The sequence below is a fragment of the Oryctolagus cuniculus genome, chromosome 12, assembly GCF_051225735.1.
Source record: "Oryctolagus cuniculus isolate XC-2025 breed Fujian yellow rabbit chromosome 12, ASM5122573v1, whole genome shotgun sequence".
NCBI lineage: Eukaryota > Metazoa > Chordata > Mammalia > Lagomorpha > Leporidae > Oryctolagus > Oryctolagus cuniculus.
The window spans coordinates 43,125,499-43,146,270 of record NC_142878.1 but is presented as its reverse complement, the minus strand read 5'-3'; the positions used below and the strand labels follow the sequence as shown (position 1 = coordinate 43,146,270).

The window sequence follows — 20,772 nt, the reverse complement described above, 5'->3', positions numbered from 1 at the left end:
TTTGAAAGGCAGAATTAGAGAGAGAGAGAGAGAGAGAGAGAGAGATCATCCACCTGCCGGTTCAATCCCCAAATGGCTAGACTGGGACAGGATGGAAACCAGGAGCCAGGAGCTTCATCTGGATCTTCCACGGCCCTCTCACGCATAAGAGTTGGGAGCCAGATAGGAAGTAGGACAGCTGGAACTCAAACTGGCACCCGTATGGGTTGTCAGCATTGCAGGTGGTGGCTTAACCCACAATATCACAACACAGTGCTCAGGATTTATTGAGTATCTTGGTTTTTATGAAACAGGGTCCAGGTTTGAATGCTGCCTCAAAACTTATACCTGTTACTAAGAACAAAAATCAAAAAACCCACAAATAAACAAAAACATTTTCCAGTAATTTAAACAAAATATTCTCTAATACTTTTAGCCTCTCTAAATTGTTTTAACTATTTCATATCCATTTACTTAATATGTAGTATTGTTGTGTCCAGTTTGAGACCCTCCCCAAAACAACTCACAAAAGGCAGGCTGGATGCAACAGCAAGAGAATTTATTACCAGCTAGCTGGGACTCTTACCGGCACCTACGACGTAGCACAGTGCTGGGGTGAGAAGCCCTGTCCCTCCCCCTCCCAGCATCTTTATGCACTCGAGTAAACAAGTACATACCGTTGCAACACATGTAGGCGAGTTCCTTATTCCTTATATGGCAATTACCTAAATTTATGCATTTTATTGGTGCATTTGAGCAACTTAGGGGCTAGGCATCATACAGGAAGGTGGAAGAATCTAAATTCCAGGAATAGTTTCATTCCCGTACCCTTAGGCCTGTCTTTTCTGGCTTAAAATAAAGCCTGTCATGGAGAAACAGCAGTTCTTGCGACTGGCCCTATATTTTATATCATTTAATCTTAACATACTACATATTATTAAGTCTTAATTTCAAATGTATTTAATCTAAACTAATTTACGGTTTGAATTACTTTCTCATAACTGAACTGTACAGTATACTGCTGATTACCAGCATATTCACATAAAGGCTTTGTTGGCTTTTTATTTCTTTACTAGTTGAGTTACTTACGTATTCTCTTATTTACTCAATGACTCTTCACATACTCAGTATGTGCTTATCATAGGCTTGCTATGTCAGACACAAAGTTGTGTCATACACTCCTTGCTTTAAAGGTCTTAATGTGTTTTGGAAGTAAATTATCTATGTTTCCATTAATGTGACATACTTCATAGTCTTTGAACATGTTGGAACAACACTACTCTTCTTTTATAACGTCAACTCTAAAGGCATCTTTGGGTAAGGCTGTGTCTGCGTAAAATAAGAAGTTATAAATATGGAGGACTCCACTTTTATTATACGGTGAAGCCAAAGAAAAGTTACTCCTCACTTTCCTTCATAGCTCCATTGAGTCATTAGGGAGTGAAGCTAAAAGTGAATTGCTGATAAACCAAAGGAGCTTCCAATAGCTATAACTTTCCACCCAGAAACTATCTCCCTAAAATGAATTAACATATGCTAAGGTATCCGTGTACATAATTGTTCTTCAGTGACACATGCCATAAATTATGGTATCAGCAACCTGCCGTGGTCTAATCCTATACTCATATTTCTTAACAAATGTCTTTAGTTAACGAAAAAAGATGGTAACGTGGGGTTGAATTATCTTTTCATTAAAATCAAATTGTGGGGGGCAGTGCTGTGGCATAGCAGGTAAAGCCATCACCTGCAGTGCAGTACCATATGGGCACCGTTTCAGGTCCTGGCTGCTCCACTTCCAATCAAGCTCTCTGCTTTGGCCTGGAAAGCAGTGGAAGATGGCCCAAGCCCTTGGGCCCCTGTACCCACATGGGAAACCTGGAAGAAGCTCCTGGCTTCGGATCCGTGCAGCTCCGGCTGTTGCAGCCATCTGGGGAGTGAACCAGTGAATGGAAGGCATCTCTCTCTCTCTCTGCCTCTCCTTCTTTCTCTGTGTAACTCTGACTTTCAAATAAATAAATCTTTAAAAAAATCAAATCATGGGAGCTGGCACTATGGCATAGCAGGTAAAGCCGCCGCCTATAGTGCTGGCATCCCATATGGGATCCATCACTCTGCTATGGCCTGGAAAAGCAGTAGAAGGTGGCCCAATTGCTTAGGACTCTGCACCTGCATGGGAGAGCCAGAAGAAGCTCCTGGCTTTGGATTGGCCCAGCTCTGGCCATTTTGGCCATTTGGGGAGTGAACCAATGCGGGGAAGACCTCTCTCTCTGCTTCTCTGTAACTCTGCCTTTCAAATAAATAAATGACTCTTTAAAAAAAATTGTGTCAACTTGACTTGTATTAATTTAGCTGATAATTTTTGATGCATAAGTATTTTGATTATATCCATAATGTTTTCATTGCCCATCTGCGTCTCCCACATGGGTGCAGGGACCCAAGCACTTGGGCTAACCTCCACTGCTTTCCCAGGCCACACCAGAGAGCTGGATGGGAAGAGGAGCAGCCGGGACACGAACCAGCACCCATGTGAGATGCTGACACTGCAGGTGGAGGCTTAGCCTATTATGCCACAGCATTGGCCCCTGTTTCACATTATATTAAAAAACAAAATCAAACTTTTACCTGATAGACTCTGGCTGAATTAAACTAAGTCCCAAATGTTCTTGTTTTAAAAGCCAAGTCTGCTGGAAGTTAATGAAATATTTTAGATTATTCATTTTCCAGCTAAGTGAGGTGTCATTTCCCATTCAGGAAACTCAAAGGACCTTGAATATCCAAATCACTATCGGAATCATACAGAAATATTAAGCATTGTAGGATCAGAGCAAAGAGCACAATGAACAGAGGCTATGGTCAACAGAAATTGGTCTGAGATTCTTTTGTATTGGGCTGCAAATGACTAAGTGAGACCAAAAGTAGCTCTGTCATGTGAGGCCTACAATTGTGATGCATTAGTGGAATAACTATAAATAGATGACTTCTAGGGCATATTGAGGAGGACCAATCATTTCCATGTGTCACAGGGACTATACAAAACTATTGCTAACAAGGAGATGAAACATTAAAATGAAAAGCTTAGGGGCAATCAGCTTTCAAGCATCTAAATTATTGTTGAGTGGCAGCTTGCATGTGTTGGATGTTGAGTCTTACCCAATACTTAGCTAAGGAAACTGAGAAGCGGGAAGCTCAGAAATCATGATTGCTCTTGGAAACTGCCGCTCCCTTCCTTCTACACCAGAGCTGAACTTCCGGTAGTGGTAAGTGATAAAATCAAATGGCTGAGGGGTGTTTGCTTTCTAACCTTGGCCTCCTATGGCAGAGGGGAGCAAGTATGATTTAGCCTATTCAGGCATTTAGCATTTTGACTTTATGTTCCTGTGATTTAGAAAGGCCCCTAAATTTTAAGATAAAAACTATTTTTTCTGTCCTTGCTGAACAAAAGAGTTGGCAAAGCATCTGATAAAACTCAGTCTATACCCAGTTTTTTAGGACTGATGAAGGAGCTGCAGTTGTTTTCAGAGGCTTTTAAATTATTAGCTATTATTCAGCAGTTCCGATTATTGCTATTTATTTTATTAAGAGAATAAATAATTTATTTAGAAAAGGACAAAAATTCACTAAAGGTGAAGTTATGCTGAGCTGGTCCATGCCCCTTGCTTTTATTGTTGGCCAGCATGAACAGAACAAAATATTTATGAGCTTGTGCTACCTACTTTTTACTGGGAGTATGTACTTTATTTTCATTTGAAGATCTATATACATCTTTTATTTGTTACAGGCATTATTTTTAAAAACCCTAACTCATTTTAGAACAAGTCAAATTTATCAGACACACACCTTCAATTTAAATGGTTGACTGGGTAAAATGCCTGATTGTTCCATGAACTTGATGCATTTTAAACAAAATCATGAAATGTATTTGAAATAGATTCTTCCTTGCTGACATTGCTTCTTTTGCAAAGTGACATAGTAGCAGATCTTTATTATTCTTTCTATAGTAAAAAACACTCAGAGGTAGGATCTCTGAGCACATCAGACCTATGGATATAAAGAGCCCTTGCTGTCTCCTGTCAGTATTTTCTGATCTGACAGTAAGTCTTCTAAAGAAAATCTTTTCTGCATGTCTGGGAGGGTAGGTTGAGTAGGAAATAGTAGTGAATAGGAATAATGCTTTTGAAAATCCTGGTCTTTATGAGAGTTCATCACCCTGTAAAATGCCTTCAGTTTATGAAAGAACAACAGTATGTGTAGTTATTTGATGTGTGCTCATGTTGCAGCATGAACAGCAAAAAACAAATGTAATATTAGTTGAAAGATTTGGCTTAATTCATTGTTTGATATCTCAGTCTGATTCAGTTGTCCTCAAAAAATGAAAGTTATTCAGTCCACAGTATGTCTACTCATGGGATAAGTGCTGAAATAAACTCCCCTTCAACTCGATCACTTAGTCATCCTTGGCTTTCATCAGATCAGGTTCACTTCATAGGAAGCAGTTGTTTCTCCAAGGGACTACTGAGTGAAACAAACACAGCCTTATTGCATTGGGTCACAATGAGCATATTTGCATTAAAAAATAAGGTGATTTGGAATGAGGCGGCACAACTGGGAATTCAGTATTTTAAATTCAGCAGCAATCAAGTTGTACCCCTCCCCCCAGTCTTGTGATATTCTTTACCAAAAACAAAGCAATAAAATGTTGAAAAGTACCTTATTTCTTATTCCCATTTGGAAATGCCCAATGTACCTAAGAATATTATTTTCCCTATGCACCCTTCATGTCCACTTCCAGAGTTACAGGGTTATACCAGTTCCAAAATACCTTATGGATTCTGAAGTAAAAATCAAATTGATCCTTTGATCTCTTCCCTACTACCTTAGGATTTAGTTTTCGTTAGCTAGCTAAGTCACTTACCATTTGTTCATCTATTAGTGATTTCTAGTTTTTAAAATATTGTTTCTCCTCCTTCTCTTGAATGTTTATACTTAACAGAAAACCTTTTTTAGTAGTTTCATGGGGTTTTGGTCGACAGCAAAATAAGATTTGTGCATTCAGTTGGCCATTTCTACCCAGAAACTGCCCAGCACTCTTCCAACTCATTTTCAGTAGCAACTTATTTTAGACTACCTGTTAACACCTGGTAAATAAACACTGAATTAGCAAACACTTCCATATCACTATATTAATGTGAGTAAATAACTAATTTAGATTTCGGAATTTTTAAAGATTAACACTTCCTGTGGGGCTCATTTCCTTTCTACTTTAAGTGCTGTGATCTCAAAAGATAAATAGCCTCTCATCACTTGTTGGCTGAGGATGAGAATATGAGGATATAGAGTGCTCTTTTATCTTCAATATTATCTATTTTTAAAATGATTGGATCCATACATATTTTAATTAAAAATAATTTAAGAATACAAAAAAGCGAAAACATTTTATAAAATTATCCTTAAAAATTTTCCGCTTTGAATCTCTGCTGCTAAAATTGTGAACAGGGTTAATGAAGAACTAAAAATGGAGAATTCTTTTTATATTTAATGGAGTAGGTAGGACAGAGCTCCTTTAATCACTCTGTTCCAAGAGTCAGTTTTGTAGTCTCAGTCTGTCTCTCTTCTGGAGTAGAAAAAGTTTTAAGGTGACATTTTATGTTAATCTTTGGAAAAGTAGATGTTGGTTTTCTTATAATGTTGGTTTCTCATTTAATTTTCTTAGGAAATAACAGTGCATGTACTAAGTTTTCCATCCCATTCTAGGATCCAAGTGCAACCCCAAATTTCTCTCTCTCTCTCTTTTTTATACATTTTTTAATTTTTTTATTTTTTATTTATTTATTTATTTATTTATTTTTGACAGGTAGAGTAGACAGTGAGAGAGAGACAGAGAGAAAGGTCTTCCTTTGCCATTGGTTCACCCTCCAATGGCCGCCACGGCTGGCGCGCTGTGGCTGGTGCATCGTGCTGATCCAAAGCCAAGACCCAGGTGCTTCTCCTGGTCTCCCACGCAGATGCAGGGCCCAAGGACTTGGGCCATCCTCCACTGCACTCCCAGGCCATAACATAGAGCTGGCCTGGAAGAGGGGCGACCGGGACTAGAACCCAGTGTGCCGGTGCTGCAGGTGGAGGATTAGCCTATTGAGCTGTGGCTCCAGCCTTAATACATTTTCCAGGAGTATTTGCTCACTTAAGATTCATCCCAAACCCCATAGCATGATATTCAGAGCACTCTTTAATATGGCTGAAACTTAATTTTTTTAAAAGATTTTATTTGAAAGGCATAATTACAGAGAGGCAGAGGCAGTGAGAGACAGAGAGAGAGGCCTTCCTTCCACTGATTCACTCCCCAAATGGTCACAAAGGCCAGAGCTGAGCTGATCTGAAGCTAGGAGCCAGGAGATCTTCTAGATCTCCCTCTTGGGTGCAGGGGCCCAAAGACTTGGGCCATCTTCTACTGCTTTCTCAGGCCATAGCAGAGAGCTGGATTGGAAGTGGAGCAGCCGGGACTCAAACCAGCACCCATATGGTATGCCGGCACTGCAGGCGGTGGCTTTACCTGCTTGCCACAGTGCTAGCCCCTATGACTTAATTTTGTAGCCTTACCTGTTTGTGGGCTCCACCAGGCTCCTGGCTCCTCTCAACACTGAACTATTATTATGTTTTTAAAGAAGAAGTTGAAATTTTACTCTTTCATATTTTGCTGCCAAGCTATTGCTTCACTGTATAAAATAACACCAGTAAATGCAGTGTATTGCAAAATTAAGGTAGCACTGTTCTTTATCTGACTGCACAACTGACAAAAGTGTTCTCTATTCCCAGTTATTTCCAATAGAAAGGTCATTATAAATTCTGACCCCAGTCCAGGGATAGATGTGTGCAAGCTACAATATCATACAAGGTTTAAGATAACAGTATTATCCCTGAATTACATTATAGACATAGCTATTTTTTACCACAGTTAATTTCATGCATTCCGAATACTAGTGTCTGGAGCATGAGGAGTGGAAAAGATGCATATAGTGTTTATCTGCAATCATTACAACATCATGGGGTATTCTTCCAGTAGCAGAGTTGAAAGTAATATCTTCCCATCCATATTGCTGAAAGTTGCTTTCCACCGCTAATTTAAGAGAGCTGTGCTGCATTAAGTTTTTCCATACTCGTTCAAGTAGGGGTTCCACTTTAATTTTTCAATAGATGTTGCTCTAATAGGCTTCTTCACTTGTTGTTATTTCAGTGTTACTTGATCAGCCAAGCACCTCCTAAGATTAGCTGAGGAGAGCTGGATTTTCTGCAAGGGCTTCATTCATTGCGTTACTTCTGATAGAGAAGAGTTCTCTAGCAGTTTTCACACTTGCAAAGCACCAAACATCTTGTGTGGTGTGTTTTCAATTTTTTTCCCAACTGCAGGTAGACTACAATAAACAACATCTCTCAAAGCTTCTTGTGGAAAATTGCTGATTCCCACCATTCCAGTACGGTTTTCTCCTGTTATCAATTCATGTTTCTCTGTGAATTTACTCTCTACAAGCAGACGGTCCCAGGCACTGGGTGCGAACACTGCAAGTCGGCTGCAGCCAGGCCAGGGGGCAGGCAGGGTGCAGCGGGGGTCAAGGCCAGGGCCCTCACAGCACCACTGTGTGCAACACTGAATTATTGTTTTTAGTGATTCTCCCAGTCTTAATATTGGGGTATCTGTTCAGGCAGTTCTCCCAGCCTAGAATTCCTTTATCATCTCCTTCTGTCTATGCTTAACTAACTCAGACTCATTTTTACAGTTCCAGTGTTATGTTCTCCAGTAAAGGTTACACTTTCCTCCACTTAAAATTAATGCCATACCACTGGGCTCGCTCAGGTTTTTGTGTTTTGCCTCCAGTGTATTTGAGCAAAGCCTACCTGTGCAGGAAGTATTAGTGTTGGGGGGAGGGGAAGAGGAAGATTATTAAATTACAATTTCCTTGAGGATGAATATTGTGGGTCATGTACGTATAATGCCTCATAGTCTAAGTAATGTCAGTTGATTTGAATCCTAACGGCTAGGGAAGCATCAGGAACATCAGAGGTTGAAATAAATATTATTTCTTTTGCAATTCATAGCCTTGACAAAAGCAACCATTGTATAATAGAGTGTTCCTAATCCAGTCCCTCTCGAGACATTGGCTTGTACAGTAGAAGGATAGCTGCCCAGTGGTTCAATGTGGTTTCTAGCAGGTTAGGGTGGGAGATAGAAGCCCTCTCCTTAGTGTTCACTGTGTCCAGGTCCTCACACTGCTCACCCTGGGAGCCACTGCAGCCGACCAGGTGCACTTCCTGGGACAGAAGCTCATTGCTGTTGGAGAGGAAAGAAAACATAGGCATAATAAGCAGCCCAGCCAGTCCGGGAGTCCCTGGCACAGGAGAAGAATCCGAATAATCAGGGGGAGGTGGTGGGGAGGGAGGGAGGGAGGGAGGAAGATGATTGATGAAGTGTGCTGTGGCTGACAGGAGATACTGTGCTGTGGGCAGAGGAGCTGGAGGGTGACTGAGGGGAGAACTGGGAAAAGGTGCGCAGCCTCTGAGTGATTAGCAGGATGGAACCAGCCATCTGCCTCGGAGCACAGCTGCACACAAAGGAAATATTAAAGGGGATAAAGAAGAAAGAGAGTAGACACCACTGATAACCCCAAGAAGATCTTTGGAATTGTGGAAATCTGTCAGGGCTCCTCCGTTATTGGCTGTTTCCCACCCTGGGGCCCTTGGTGCCCCCACTGGTATGTGCTTGCAGGCTAGCTGGTTACTGCAGGCAGATTAGAAAGTGAGACTAATCTGGGGTTCCTGCAGTGGTCCCACTAGATAGTGTTTCTCCCGGTGTGTGCGGAGGGCATGGAGTCGAGGGGGACAGCACCAAGGAGAGCGGGGCTTCAGAGAGCTACTGTGGAAATTTCCTTACGAGCATCTTACAAAAGCCACCTTCTCTTTTCTTCTCCAAGTACAAATTTAACCTAATACCTGGCAGAGACTCTTTGGCTCTCCTGTCTAAGAGCTGAAAGCCATTTAAAGTTTCTCAGCTTTGACCCCACAAAAGGCCTGGGAGGTACACAGACAGCAAGATTTAAAACCAGGTGATGCATTAGATCCTCGTTCATCCGGGTAGGTAGCAGTGTTTAATTAAGCAATTGATTAGCTTATTTTTGTGTTTTCTTTGCCAAGTCCTGTTCTGGTATCCTGGAATGGAGTACAGGCTGCACCTCTTGAGTTAATTTACTTGTCCATTATTAATGCAGTCAAAGCATGAGCTCTAACCTTAGACTAAACCTGAGACAGTCCAGAGTATTTTTTTTTTTTTTTTTTTGCTTTCTAAAATGTCTGTTAAAAGAAATGAAGAGGCTGGGACCGTGGCTCAATAGGCTAATCCTCTACCTAGCAGCGCCGGCACACCGGGTTCTAGTCCTGGTTGGGGCGCTGGATTCTTTCCCGGTTGCCCCTCTTCTAGGCCAGCTCTCTGCTGTGGCCCGGGATGGCAGTGGAGGATGGCCCAAGTGCTTGGGCCCTGCACCCCAGGGGAGACCAGGAGAAGCACCTGGCTCCTGCCTTCGGATCAGCGCAGTGCGCGGGCCGCAGCGCGCCAGCTGTGGCGGCCATTGGAGGATGAACCAACGGCAAAAGGAAGAAAGGAAGACCTTTCTCTCTGTCTCTCTCTCTCACTGTCCACTCTGCCTGTCAAAAAAAAAAAAAAAAGAAGAAGAAGAAGAAATGAAGGAGAAGAAAATAGGGCTCTTAGTGATGTCTAACATAATTTTCTCTAACTCTGTTTTGTAATATGTTCTTTTTAACAAGCCAATCAGTTATTTTGGCTAGAGTTCCAAATTAGGGAGGAAGGGCAGAGAAGGATTACAGCAAGTATTTAGATTAAGGATTGAGTTACACAGCAACAAGACTGCCTCTTAGACTGTACACACGACGATGTTCTCACTTGGAATGAACAGTTTCTTCCCGAGAAAAGAGAAAGAGCTTAAATCTATGTAGATCCGATCTGCTCTGTCAGCTGGTCGTTTTAACACAGTACTATTAATTTATCCTTCCTTCAGATTGCTTGGTTTTGTGAGTATGGTCTTGGTCTTCTGACCAGTGACTAGGTGTTCTGTGTCCACCAAACACTTTTCCATAATGATCCTGGTTTTAGCAACTGTCTCCTTTTTCTCAGCTCATCTATCCTTTCTTGTTTACAAAAGGCCTGTCTCTAACTGCACAGTCCTGGAACTTACACGTTAGCTTCCAAATAGGGGCTGTGTGGCAGCCCTCAGCAAGAAATCAAGGCCACTAGGGGCATACAGAGCTAGTGCCCTACTGGCATGGAGCAGTCCCCACCCTGGCCTTTATCTTGTTTGGCTACAAGAAGAGAAGCAGGGGAGGGGGAGAGAAGGAGGAGCCAGAGGCTTAATCCTGAGGCCATTAGGAACAAAAGCATTTACAGTGAGTATAGTCGGCACATACCGGCTTTTCTGTTCTTTTATTTGAGAGAACACTAAAGGAGAAGGAGAAAGAGATGGGCAGTTTAGATGGCTACGTAGCTGGATTCTTTTTCCTCCTGATTTGGCCAGAGAACACTCACCCGGTTTAATTGCATCTATTTATTCAAGTCAAATGCATTCTGCTAACGTCAACTTGTGGACTGTCAGGGAGATAGCAGAACCAGTCCTTGTTAATAAGCAATCCATGGTATGTTTTCTTCTGTTTCTAAAGGATGATAAATGGAATAAGATAGGGAGAGGGGGAACACTCCCACAGATTAAGAAAGAACTCCAAAATCATACTGCTTTCAGCTTTTGCAATTTAAATATTGCCTCCTCTTTGGATTTGTGCAAAGGAAAGGATTTGATGGATGTTATTTTTAACAGCAGCTGGGATAAAGGTGGCATTATCTCTAATGCTAGAAAGGTGGCCACAGACAGGCACTGAATGGGAGGGAGGAGAGGAGGAGGTCACTGGGTTCCAAACGACTGGTGGGTCATTCCTGTCACGCTGTCTTGGAGCCGGAATTGTAGTTTGGTGGGTACGTGTGGGTGCTTTGCCCGACGCTTTCATTTGCATGATCAGAAGTTGTCTAATTTTTTTTTTTAATTTCTTTGTGACTAGAAAGGAATCTTATTGGCACAATGACTTGTAGGGGAAGGATACAAAACTTACAGTATTTAGAAATACGGACTTGTGCTGAATTTCCCACTGTTTGCATTCAAATGGAATAATTTGGGGAAGCAAGCTTGAATCGTCATGATAAGAACAGGAAAATATACACAAAGATTTATAAGTCTCCACATTCCAGGGCATCTTTCTTTTGAATTATGAGTTTATCTTACAAGTCAGCTCTGATTTTCGGAAGATCAGAAAGAACATGTGGGCATCCATGGGTGCCACATTTAAATGTGATCTACTAGAATTGAAAATCAAATGTTAACAGTAATTTCTTTTAAACTGGGTATAATTCATTTTATGCCACTTTCCAGGCTTGCTATGCTATTATGACAAATACAGCATTCCTTCTCTTAGTGACAAAGTTATATGTGAGGGAAAGTAAACAGACAAAAGATAAAATGAAGTTTGAGTAAAGCTTTGCTTTGCTTTACTTCTCTGGGTTATAGAACTTATCTTGTTGAGAGTCTTATCAGTTAAATGTGGAGACATGGCATCCAGGTTGAAGTTTTTCAGATGCAGGAAAATTTTGCCTTAGCAAGTTGAATATCAAGCTTCTATGCCTGTTACTCATCGTCCTCTCTAGCTACATTTTTGTTTCGTATATTTCATTCTGTGTGTCCCCCACACATATAACTACATGTATGTTGTTCTTCTTAAGTGGTAAATACCCAGGAGGGGAATCTCCCATGTCTGTTCCTCAGGGAAGAATTGGCAACATCTAATGTGTAAGCAGCGATTTACAAAGCGCTTTCTGTCATGATGATAATTTATTTCTTTGCTTTATACAGGACAAGTCTGTTGATACTGTTTGTGTACTTTGATAAAATGAAGGGCTATCATTCAATAGTGTCCCTGCACTCATTCTAGGCAGGAAGCTTCCAAACGCTTTGAGATCTCTGAATAAATTACTCTAGGCAATTACAAATTCTTAGGATTAGTTGGGATCTTACTGATCATGTAGTTTAGCATTGTTATTCTACATATGAGAAACTGAAACCTATGAAAGTGGAGCATTTTGCCCCAAGTCACATAAAACTGTACTGCACTTACTTGGTACCCAGCCTGATGGGTATATATGGAAACATGGGACAGGACATAAATTGCCTTGAGCTGATTCTTCAGTTTATGGTAGGCTGGAAAGTTCTATATTTGTAGTAGGATGTGTGTTTCAAAGAAGGCCCTGCCTTGATTTGGGAATTTCAGAGAAAACACAATGACCAAGCACCTTTTTTTTAGTTTTGTAGAGCTCTTGGGCAGGGATCTAGGGACAAGTGAGTGTGTGTAGGTGTTGCCTAACCATTCATTATTCATCACCCTGGCCTTTTAGAATTCTGGTGCCAGTCAATCTAGTTTTTTGGAACAGGGAACCTCTGTGACACCAGTGTTGTCTTTATTTCTAACCAGTTCTATGTCCTTGAACTAGAAACCTTTATTAACCTTTGTGTATCAGATTCTTTCTCTAGGATTGTGATTCTAAACTGATGTCCCAGAGCACAGTGAATTGATAAATAATTTAAAATTGTTTTAGGAAATCAGAATCAGAGCTTACCTGAGGCTGGGATATGGTTTAGGAAGAAGTGTCAGGGTAACACACTTTTCTTGGAATTCTATCCCTCTCAGGGAAACTTCATTATTAAAAATAGCCAGGCCTAGTAGGATTGTAAACCTGATCATTTATTTTAAAAATTAGATACTTAAGAAATTAGGGAATGAGTTTACACTACTGTATTGGAAGGATTTTAAAATGATAGAAATAACTTATTGTTAAGACTTTTGTAAATTCAGTATGTCTTTTTATTCCCTGTGCCCATTCCTGTTTGGAAATTTACATGTTCCTGGTAAAATTAGGAACTTTCTTGATCTGCCTCCCCGCCACCCCCATTTTTTAGGTCATTTGGTTTTTCTGAGTAGAGTTTCAATAAATCTGGGAGTGCAGAAGTATCTTGTAAAGTGACTCCATTTCCTTGGATATGTACCCAGCAGTGGGATAGCTGTATCACGTGGTGGTTCTGTTTCAGTTTTTTTGGGGAACTTCCACACTATTTTCCAAAATACCTGCATTGATTTGCATTCCTACCTACAGGATGCCAGAGAATTTTCCTTTGTCTGTATCCTCACCGACAATTATTAGTTTTTATCCTTTTGATAAACCATCTGACTGGGTGAGATGCTATCTCATTATGGTTTTCATTTGTGTTTCCCAGATGATTCCTGATGTTGAGCATGTTTTCATATATCTGTCATTTGTGTGTCTTCTTTCAGAACTGTCTATTCATAATATTTGCCCATTTTTAAATGAAACCACTGTCATGTTTCCTGCTGAGTCATTTGAATTTTTTATTTATCCTTCACTTTAATCCGATGTGAGATGAATAGCTTGCATATTTATTTTTCTCCCATTTTACAGGTGTCTCCTCAGTTTGCAGGTTGTTTCTTTTGCTATGCAGAAGCTTCTTGGTTTGATATCCTATTTGTTTTTGATTTTTGCTGCTTGTGTTTAAGTTACTTTTGACTATCATATTTAATTTCTGATCTTTCAGTGAGACACCTTTCTCATCTTTGGAAAAATAGGGTAGAAACTAACTTGAGTGTGTAGAGCCAGAGAAGTCTAATAGAAACAGAAATTCTTTGTTTTGGATAGAAAAACTGCTCCTAAGGCTAAAAATTATCTGTTTTAAAATGCTTATTTTTAAAGAACATGAGCCAAAAGTTTGTTACTTTATACTAGATGGGTTCCAGAAGAAAGATAAATTTAGTAGCTATAGGATTAGTAAATTAATCAACTGTATCTTAAAAAGCCACCTTTATCTTGACACACTTAGGTTGTTTTCACATATTTGATTAAATTCTATTGTGAGGCATTTCAGGGCAATTTATTACTCCTGAAATTCCAGAAGCCTCTTAAAAATGCAATATAATCAAATATCAGTGTAATTTAGGGTGAGAGTTAATTATATCTATTGAATATGATTTATACTTTTCAGGAAAGTCAAGAGTTGGAATCCCCACATGGTATCTGTTTTCCTAATAAATCATGGAAAGCAGCAGTATCTCCTGAAGTTAGCACACTGTTTTTTAGAATTAGAATATCTTCACTGTCCAGCTAGTTTAAGTATTGAATATATTGGTTATAGTCAAAATGATGTGTGGATACTTATGGTAGAAAAATTTCAAATAATCATGAAGTTTTTCTCACATAAAAGAAGTCCAGGACAGCAGTCAGGACTAATAAAGTAATTTCTCATTATCACATTCCTTCCTCTGTATTCCACTGTCCTCTACCCAGCATACTCAGAAGCATCTCTGGGTCTGAGCTGGCAGCTGGAGCTCCATCCATCAAGTCCATATTATAGTCTGGAAGGAAGAGCAAAAGCAGAAGGGCAAAGAGGGGGCCCTTCCTGAGTCAGGTCTCAGAATTTCTACATAGCAATTCCACTTCCATTTCATTGGCTGAACTTAGTCACACAGCCACTTGTAGCTGGAAAGGAGATGAACTTAGTTTTAGATTATGTGCAGGAAAATGCACAGTTATAAAAAATCATGATTTTGTTACTAAGGAAGAGGGGAGATAGATGTTTGGGTGGATAATTCCACTAGGATTCTGTGTTCCTAGCATATGCTGGATCTTGGGGCCACCATACAGAAAATCAAAACTTCTTGTTTTTGTTACAAACTACAGTTTCTTAATTTAGAAATCTGGCTTAATTTAGAAATCCTTTTTCTTCTGTGAACTATCATTTCTTTATTTGGCAATCTTGTCTGACTCACTTTCTTCTTTCCTCTTGCCTTTCAGCTGTTTTGGAAAGAAGTAAGATTTAGACTTCTCCATGTTAACCATGAGCGTGACACTTTCCCCCCTGAGGTCACAAGACCTGGATCCCATGGCTACTGATGCTTCACCCATGGCCATCAACATGACACCCACCGTGGAGCAGGGTGAGGGAGAAGAGGCCATGAAGGACACAGATTCCGACCAGCAGTACGAAAAGCCACCCCCACTACATACAGGGGCTGACTGGAAGATTGTCCTCCACTTACCTGAAATTGAGACCTGGCTGCGGATGACCTCAGAGAGGGTCCGGGACCTAACCTATTCAGTGCAGCAGGACTCGGACAGCAAGCACGTGGATGTGCACCTAGTGCAACTAAAGGTAAGGCAGGTCTTTGGGCTCAGCTTCTCCCAGGACAGAAGTCTGAGAGAGGCTGTGACATCTGGAGCTGAGTTCTCTAATTCCCAGTGAGGAAATGTCTAGGAAGAAAACCATGGTAACAGGTATGAAGCCATTATCTTTGTGGATAAACAGGGGTGGAATACTTTTCTGATTTTGCTTCATATGCTGATTATTCAGTGTAACATTAGCTTTGGGGATAGTTCAAAGGAGTGAGGAAAGGGAGAGGCATTTTTATGCGATGTCCATAGCTATCAGATATAAAGAACAAAAGCGTTTTAAGAACTGATGCAAAGGGTTTAATAGAAGACTCTCATAGGTAAAACATCAAGCTGAGATGTGACTGTGAGCCTGTGTGTGATTGTTACCCTCTGTTGAAGCCGATGCTGCCTTTGTGCCCGACGATGGATTCTGGCGTGGTGGGGAAGGGCAATGGGCTCCTTTTAAAAAGGATCCTTTCATCCAGGTACAATGCATCACACAGAACTACGGTGCTTTTATGACAACTCATCCGCCGTTCAAACATTTACAAAAAGTCTAGGGCCCTCAAAATGTCTGACTGTTGGCAATCTGAAAGCACCAGTAGAGTGCTATTAATAGTTTTTGGCCTGGGGACCTCACAGAGCTGTGAATCTTGCTCTGCTGTAGCCACTCCTCTCTCCCAGGTCCTTGAGTGAAATAGTGCTCAGGTCATTGACCGGCAAAGTGAGGTAGATTTATAATCAATCAGTGTGTTAATTCCAAACTGGAGTGTAAGTTTCTAGTCAGGTACATGGAATTCTAAGGAAAATGGCTTTTGCAGAGCTAATTCATCCTAAATGACCTGAAACAAAAGACTTAAGTAGATGCTTGGATGTTTTAACACTTAAATGACAGATAGCAGGCAACCACTGGCAGAGAGGAAAAGATAAGCGGTGAAGGAGAACCTGTCTCCCAGGGCCTAGAGCGGGCACTACCTCAGCCTTCTCAGCTGCTTTAACAGGTTCTGGACCCTGCTGCTGCTCTAGAATGTTTGAGAGCATGTTGGTGGGCAGGAGTGGGAGAGAAGGGTCTGGGGGAGAGAGAGCACCAAAGGGCCAGAGAGCCAAAGGTAGCTGGGCTTCTGCCTTGAGCAGGCCTGCAGGCTCCTTCTGTCTTGGGAAGAAGGTATACAAGGGTTACAGAGATGGCTAGGAAGCAGCTTCAGCAGACCGTGAGGCCCGGCCAGCTTCCTGCTGTGGTAGCAAGGGATGATGGGACCGAGTCTCTGAAACAGGGTTCTGCATCAGAGGAGCAGCTCTCCAGCTCTTTGGGGTTGGAGTGAAGTAGACGTTAGGAAGCTTGTGTCGCCCCCTCCCCTTTCTCATCTCCTCCAATGCTAATGTGTCTCTCCTAAGTAGATTAAGTAGATGTAGAGATGGGTTTGTAAGAAAAGCCGTCGCTCTCCAGAATCTATCTATATTTATGTATTTATATATTTTTAAAGGTTTAGTTTTATTTATTTGAAAGAGATGAGAAAGAGAGACACAGAGAGGTTTTCTAGCCGCTGCTTTGCCCCCCAAATGGCTGCAGTGACCAGAGCTGAGCCGATCAGGAGCCAGGAACTTCTGGGTCTCCCACGTGGGTGCAGGGGCCCAAGGACTTGGGTCATCCTCTGCTGCTTTCAGGCACATTATCAGGGAGCGGGATCAGAAGTGGAACATCCAGGACTCAAACTGCTACCCATATGGGTTGCCTGCACTTCAGGCCAGGGCTTTAACCCACTGTGCCACAGCGCCGGCCTGAGAACCTTTCAGCTTTACACAGAAAGGTGAGTAACTGTAAAGGAGAATGGGGGCTAAATGGAAATATCTTTAGAAAACTCAACTGAGGGGCCAGCACCACAGCTCAATAGGCTAATCCTCCACCTGCGGCGCCGGCACACCGGGTTCTAGTCCCAATCGGGGCACCAGATTCTGTCCCGGTTGCTCCTCTTCCAGTCCAGCTCTCTGCTGTGGCCCGGGAGTGCAGTGGAGGATGGTCTAAGTCCTTGGGCCCTGTACCCGCATGGGAGACCAGGAGAAGCACCTGGCTCCTGGCTTCGGATCAGTGCCCGCCGCAGCAGCCATTGGAGGGTGAACCAATGGCAAAAGAAGACCTTTCTCTCTGTCTCTCTCTCTCACTGTCCACTCTGCCTGACCAAAACAAACAAACAAACAAAAAAACTGAGAATGCTGCTAATGGCTGTTAAAAACATTAATGGGTCAATTAAGTATATCAGCAATGTATCTATTATATCAATAAATTGAAAATTCCATTGAGTATGAAATTTTGTTTGGGAAATCATGTGTAAGGTAGTCTGTTTTCTTGTTGGAACTGCTCATTTGACCTCGCTCTGGTCAAAAGGCATTTCACAGCTGCCTCTGTCAGCTCCACCCCATGGTGTGTTCTGTCCTCCTTGCTGAGAAGGGAGGCACAGGTGGGTGTGAGAAAACACAGTAACCACACAGAACTACTAGATCCTGACTGCTGAGGGATAAACTGAAATTGTCCAACTTCATCTGGTTCTAGAATCTTTATTGATTTTTTTTTGGTGCTGGCTTCATCACGTGACTTAACCAACCCAACGTTCTCTGTAATGTTCTCAGATATTCTGTAGTAACAGAGACCTTGCACTTGAACCCAAAGTTAAAAAGATGTGGCCTCTACAGCAGTCTACATGAGGTTTTAGCTTTATCTCAACCTACTTAAAATCTCTCCTGTACTTTTATAGTACTTCTTTTTTCAATCAAATAAACACTTTGATGAATTTTTTCAAAACATTTACAAATAGATGTGACCTTGTCAGATTTCCACATTGATCCATTAGAATGTAAAGGAACTTGGACACAGTGCCTTCTATGTGGAAGTACAACAAATCAACCTTGTAGAAACAGCTCTCAGTGGCGGCCTGTGGCAAAGCAGAGGGCCTTTGGGTTTTCAGCTTGACTCCCATTAAGCTGATTATTTATGATGAAAAATAACCATCACAGGGATGGAAAGCTCTTGACCTTAGAGGTCACCTAGGCACAGATAGTTTATGTATCCATCCCCATGTTTTCCCAATGTGAGGAGCATACTCAAAAGATATCTCCACTTGTGTCTTTTGAATATCACAAACTGAATATGCCCACTGAATAGCTCTTAATCCTTCCCCCACTGCCATATTCCCAATTTCAGTAAAAGGTACCAATCTTTGCTAAGCCAAAGCAGGACTCTCTACCCTATATATGTGAGTATACTTTAAAAAGTTCATGGCAAATGGAATGAAAAGATATTTCTTTTGGTGTAAAAATTTTAGAATCCACCATTTTTTCATAAAGTGCCTTTTCCATGAACTTTTTCAATACTCCTTGCATGTCTGCCAAGAAGTCCTAGGGCAGGCATTTGGTGCATGGTTGTGTGGGGTGTGGATGTCTTCATCCCACACCAGACTGCCTGGGCTTCAGTTCTGGCTCCACTCCTGAGTTCAGCCTCCTGATAATACATAGCCTGGAAGGCAGCAGGTAACAGCTCAAGTAATTGGGTCCCTGACACACACACACAGAAGACCCAGATTGAGTTCTTGGCTCCTGGCTTCAGCTTGGCACTCATCCTCACTCTTGGGATCACTTGGAGGAGTGAACCAGTGAAATGAATGGGGTCTGAAGAAACAAGCTAGGAATTTGTCTCCAACATGTGCTCTGAGCCATCCACTGCTCTCCAGCACTACTGCTGTTGCCCTGAGACAAGCCATATCCCTGCTTGCCTGGCTACCTTTAAAGTGCTGTTTCTCCTTGCTTCCATTGGTATCTTTACCAGTTTGTTATCCACACTGTAGCTGATGAGATCTTTAAAAATTTAATTTAGGGCATGTCATTCCCTTGCTTCTTACTGGATTTGTAATAAAAATTTTTTTTCCCAAGTCTATGACTTTGCCTGCTTCTCCGGCCTTGGCTCCTGTTACTTTCTCCCTTGGTGATAAAGCTCCAGGTGCACTGGAAATTCCAAACAAATGATAGGTTCTTGCCTCACAGCTTTTCCTATTGCCTCTGCCTAGAAACTCCCTTCCCTTTTTTTTTTTGGCTGGAAGAATCTAGATCCTCACCAAGCTATTAGTCAGAGGAACAGCCATGCCTGGAAGAGGATTAGACAGTGGGTGAGAGTGAGGAGGTAAGACCTGTGTTGGTTGAAGAGCAAACAAAAAAAGCAGCTGCCCTTATCTAACTTGTCCCTTTGTCTCATACTTATTGTCACATTCTTGTCCTATGTCTTTTCAACATGGTCTTTTCTACCATCACACCAATGTATAGCTCTGTAAAACAACAACAACAACAACAACAACAAAACACAAAAAACTTAGTTGAAAAATGCTTTTCGAAAGTGCTTAGGGTAGGTCTGCCTATGGTCTTATACTAACAGTCACTTTTTCAAATAAGTATCTTCTGAGCTCTGTTATTAAAATATCCAGTCTCTCTCCTAGCCGTTATCTAGTGTTTTGCCCACTTTTATTTTTTTTTAAATGGTTCTTATCACAAGCTTCAATTGTTATACCACTTGTTTACTTATTTTCCCCAAAGACCTCAAATGCCTGACTCTCCAGTATCTCTATTGCCTAGGACAAGGCGGAGCACTTGACTGGTGGCTCATTTAACATCTGTGGTTGCATAACAAGTGCTAGACTGTATGGTTGGTGCCTTCTCTCCCTAAGATAGACTTGCATGATAAGTCACATAAAGATGGCTGCTCAGTGAGAACTGCATTAGGACGAAGACATGGGGTGAATCAAGGCCCCAGCAGGTTTAGTACATTGTTCTATGAAGGAGAGTCTGTGAGTAATTTTGAAGTCTTAGAGATCTTACCTACAAAGTCTGCCGAGAAGAGTTTACTCTTTCTTTAGGTGGCTGTGCCTGGCCTCACACCTCTCTTGCCTATTGGACTCTTTCTTTGGTGATGATTTTGATCAATAAGTATACTTTGAGGTCTTTTAGACCCAGAGCCATGGTTTTTGTTTGTTTGTTTGTTTTTAAGGGGACTTTGCTTATCTCATAGTCATTGTCTACTCTTCTCTCTCTCATTTCCAAGTTCTTGGTGGAGTGATTGTTCTTGAGAGTGAATAAAAATATCTGACTTGAAGATTCAAAAGTGGAAACTTTGAAATATAGGAGTATTTATTGAGTACTTTTTCCACTTTTTAAACTGAAAATGCAATCCACATATTTTGCTTCTTGGCTTCAACAATTTTTTTTTTTTTTTTAATTTTTTTTTGACAGGCAGAGTGGACAGTGAGAGAGAGAGAGACAGAGAGAAAGGTCTTCCTTTTGCCGTTGGTTCACCCTCCAATGGCCGCCGCTGCAGCCGGCGCACCGTGCTGATCCGATGGCAGGAGCCAGGATCCAGGTGCTTTTCCTGGTCTCCCATGGGGTGCAGGGCCCAAGCACCTGGGCCATCCTCCACTGCACTCCCTGGCCATAGCAGAGAGCTG

General features: G+C 41.6%; 1 protein-coding gene across 9 annotated transcripts in view; it reads left to right on the top strand.

Annotated features, from left to right (window-relative positions):
- Positions 1–20,772, top strand: part of AKAP6 (A-kinase anchoring protein 6) — a 633,025-nt gene that overhangs the window by 220,631 nt on the left and 391,622 nt on the right. For 6 of the 9 annotated variants that reach the window (XM_051822153.3, XM_089309798.1, XM_051822154.3 and 3 more), the window contains one exon: positions 14,936–15,293. In XM_051822153.3, the coding sequence (XP_051678113.3) occupies positions 14,970–15,293 (324 nt within the window). In that variant the 5' untranslated portion in view covers positions 14,936–14,969. Of the gene's footprint in view, positions 1–2,995; positions 3,237–10,289; positions 10,423–14,935; positions 15,294–20,772 lie in introns of those variants that run through there. The other 3 variants (XM_089309801.1, XM_070053769.2, XM_070053770.2) reach the window with 3 other exon arrangements.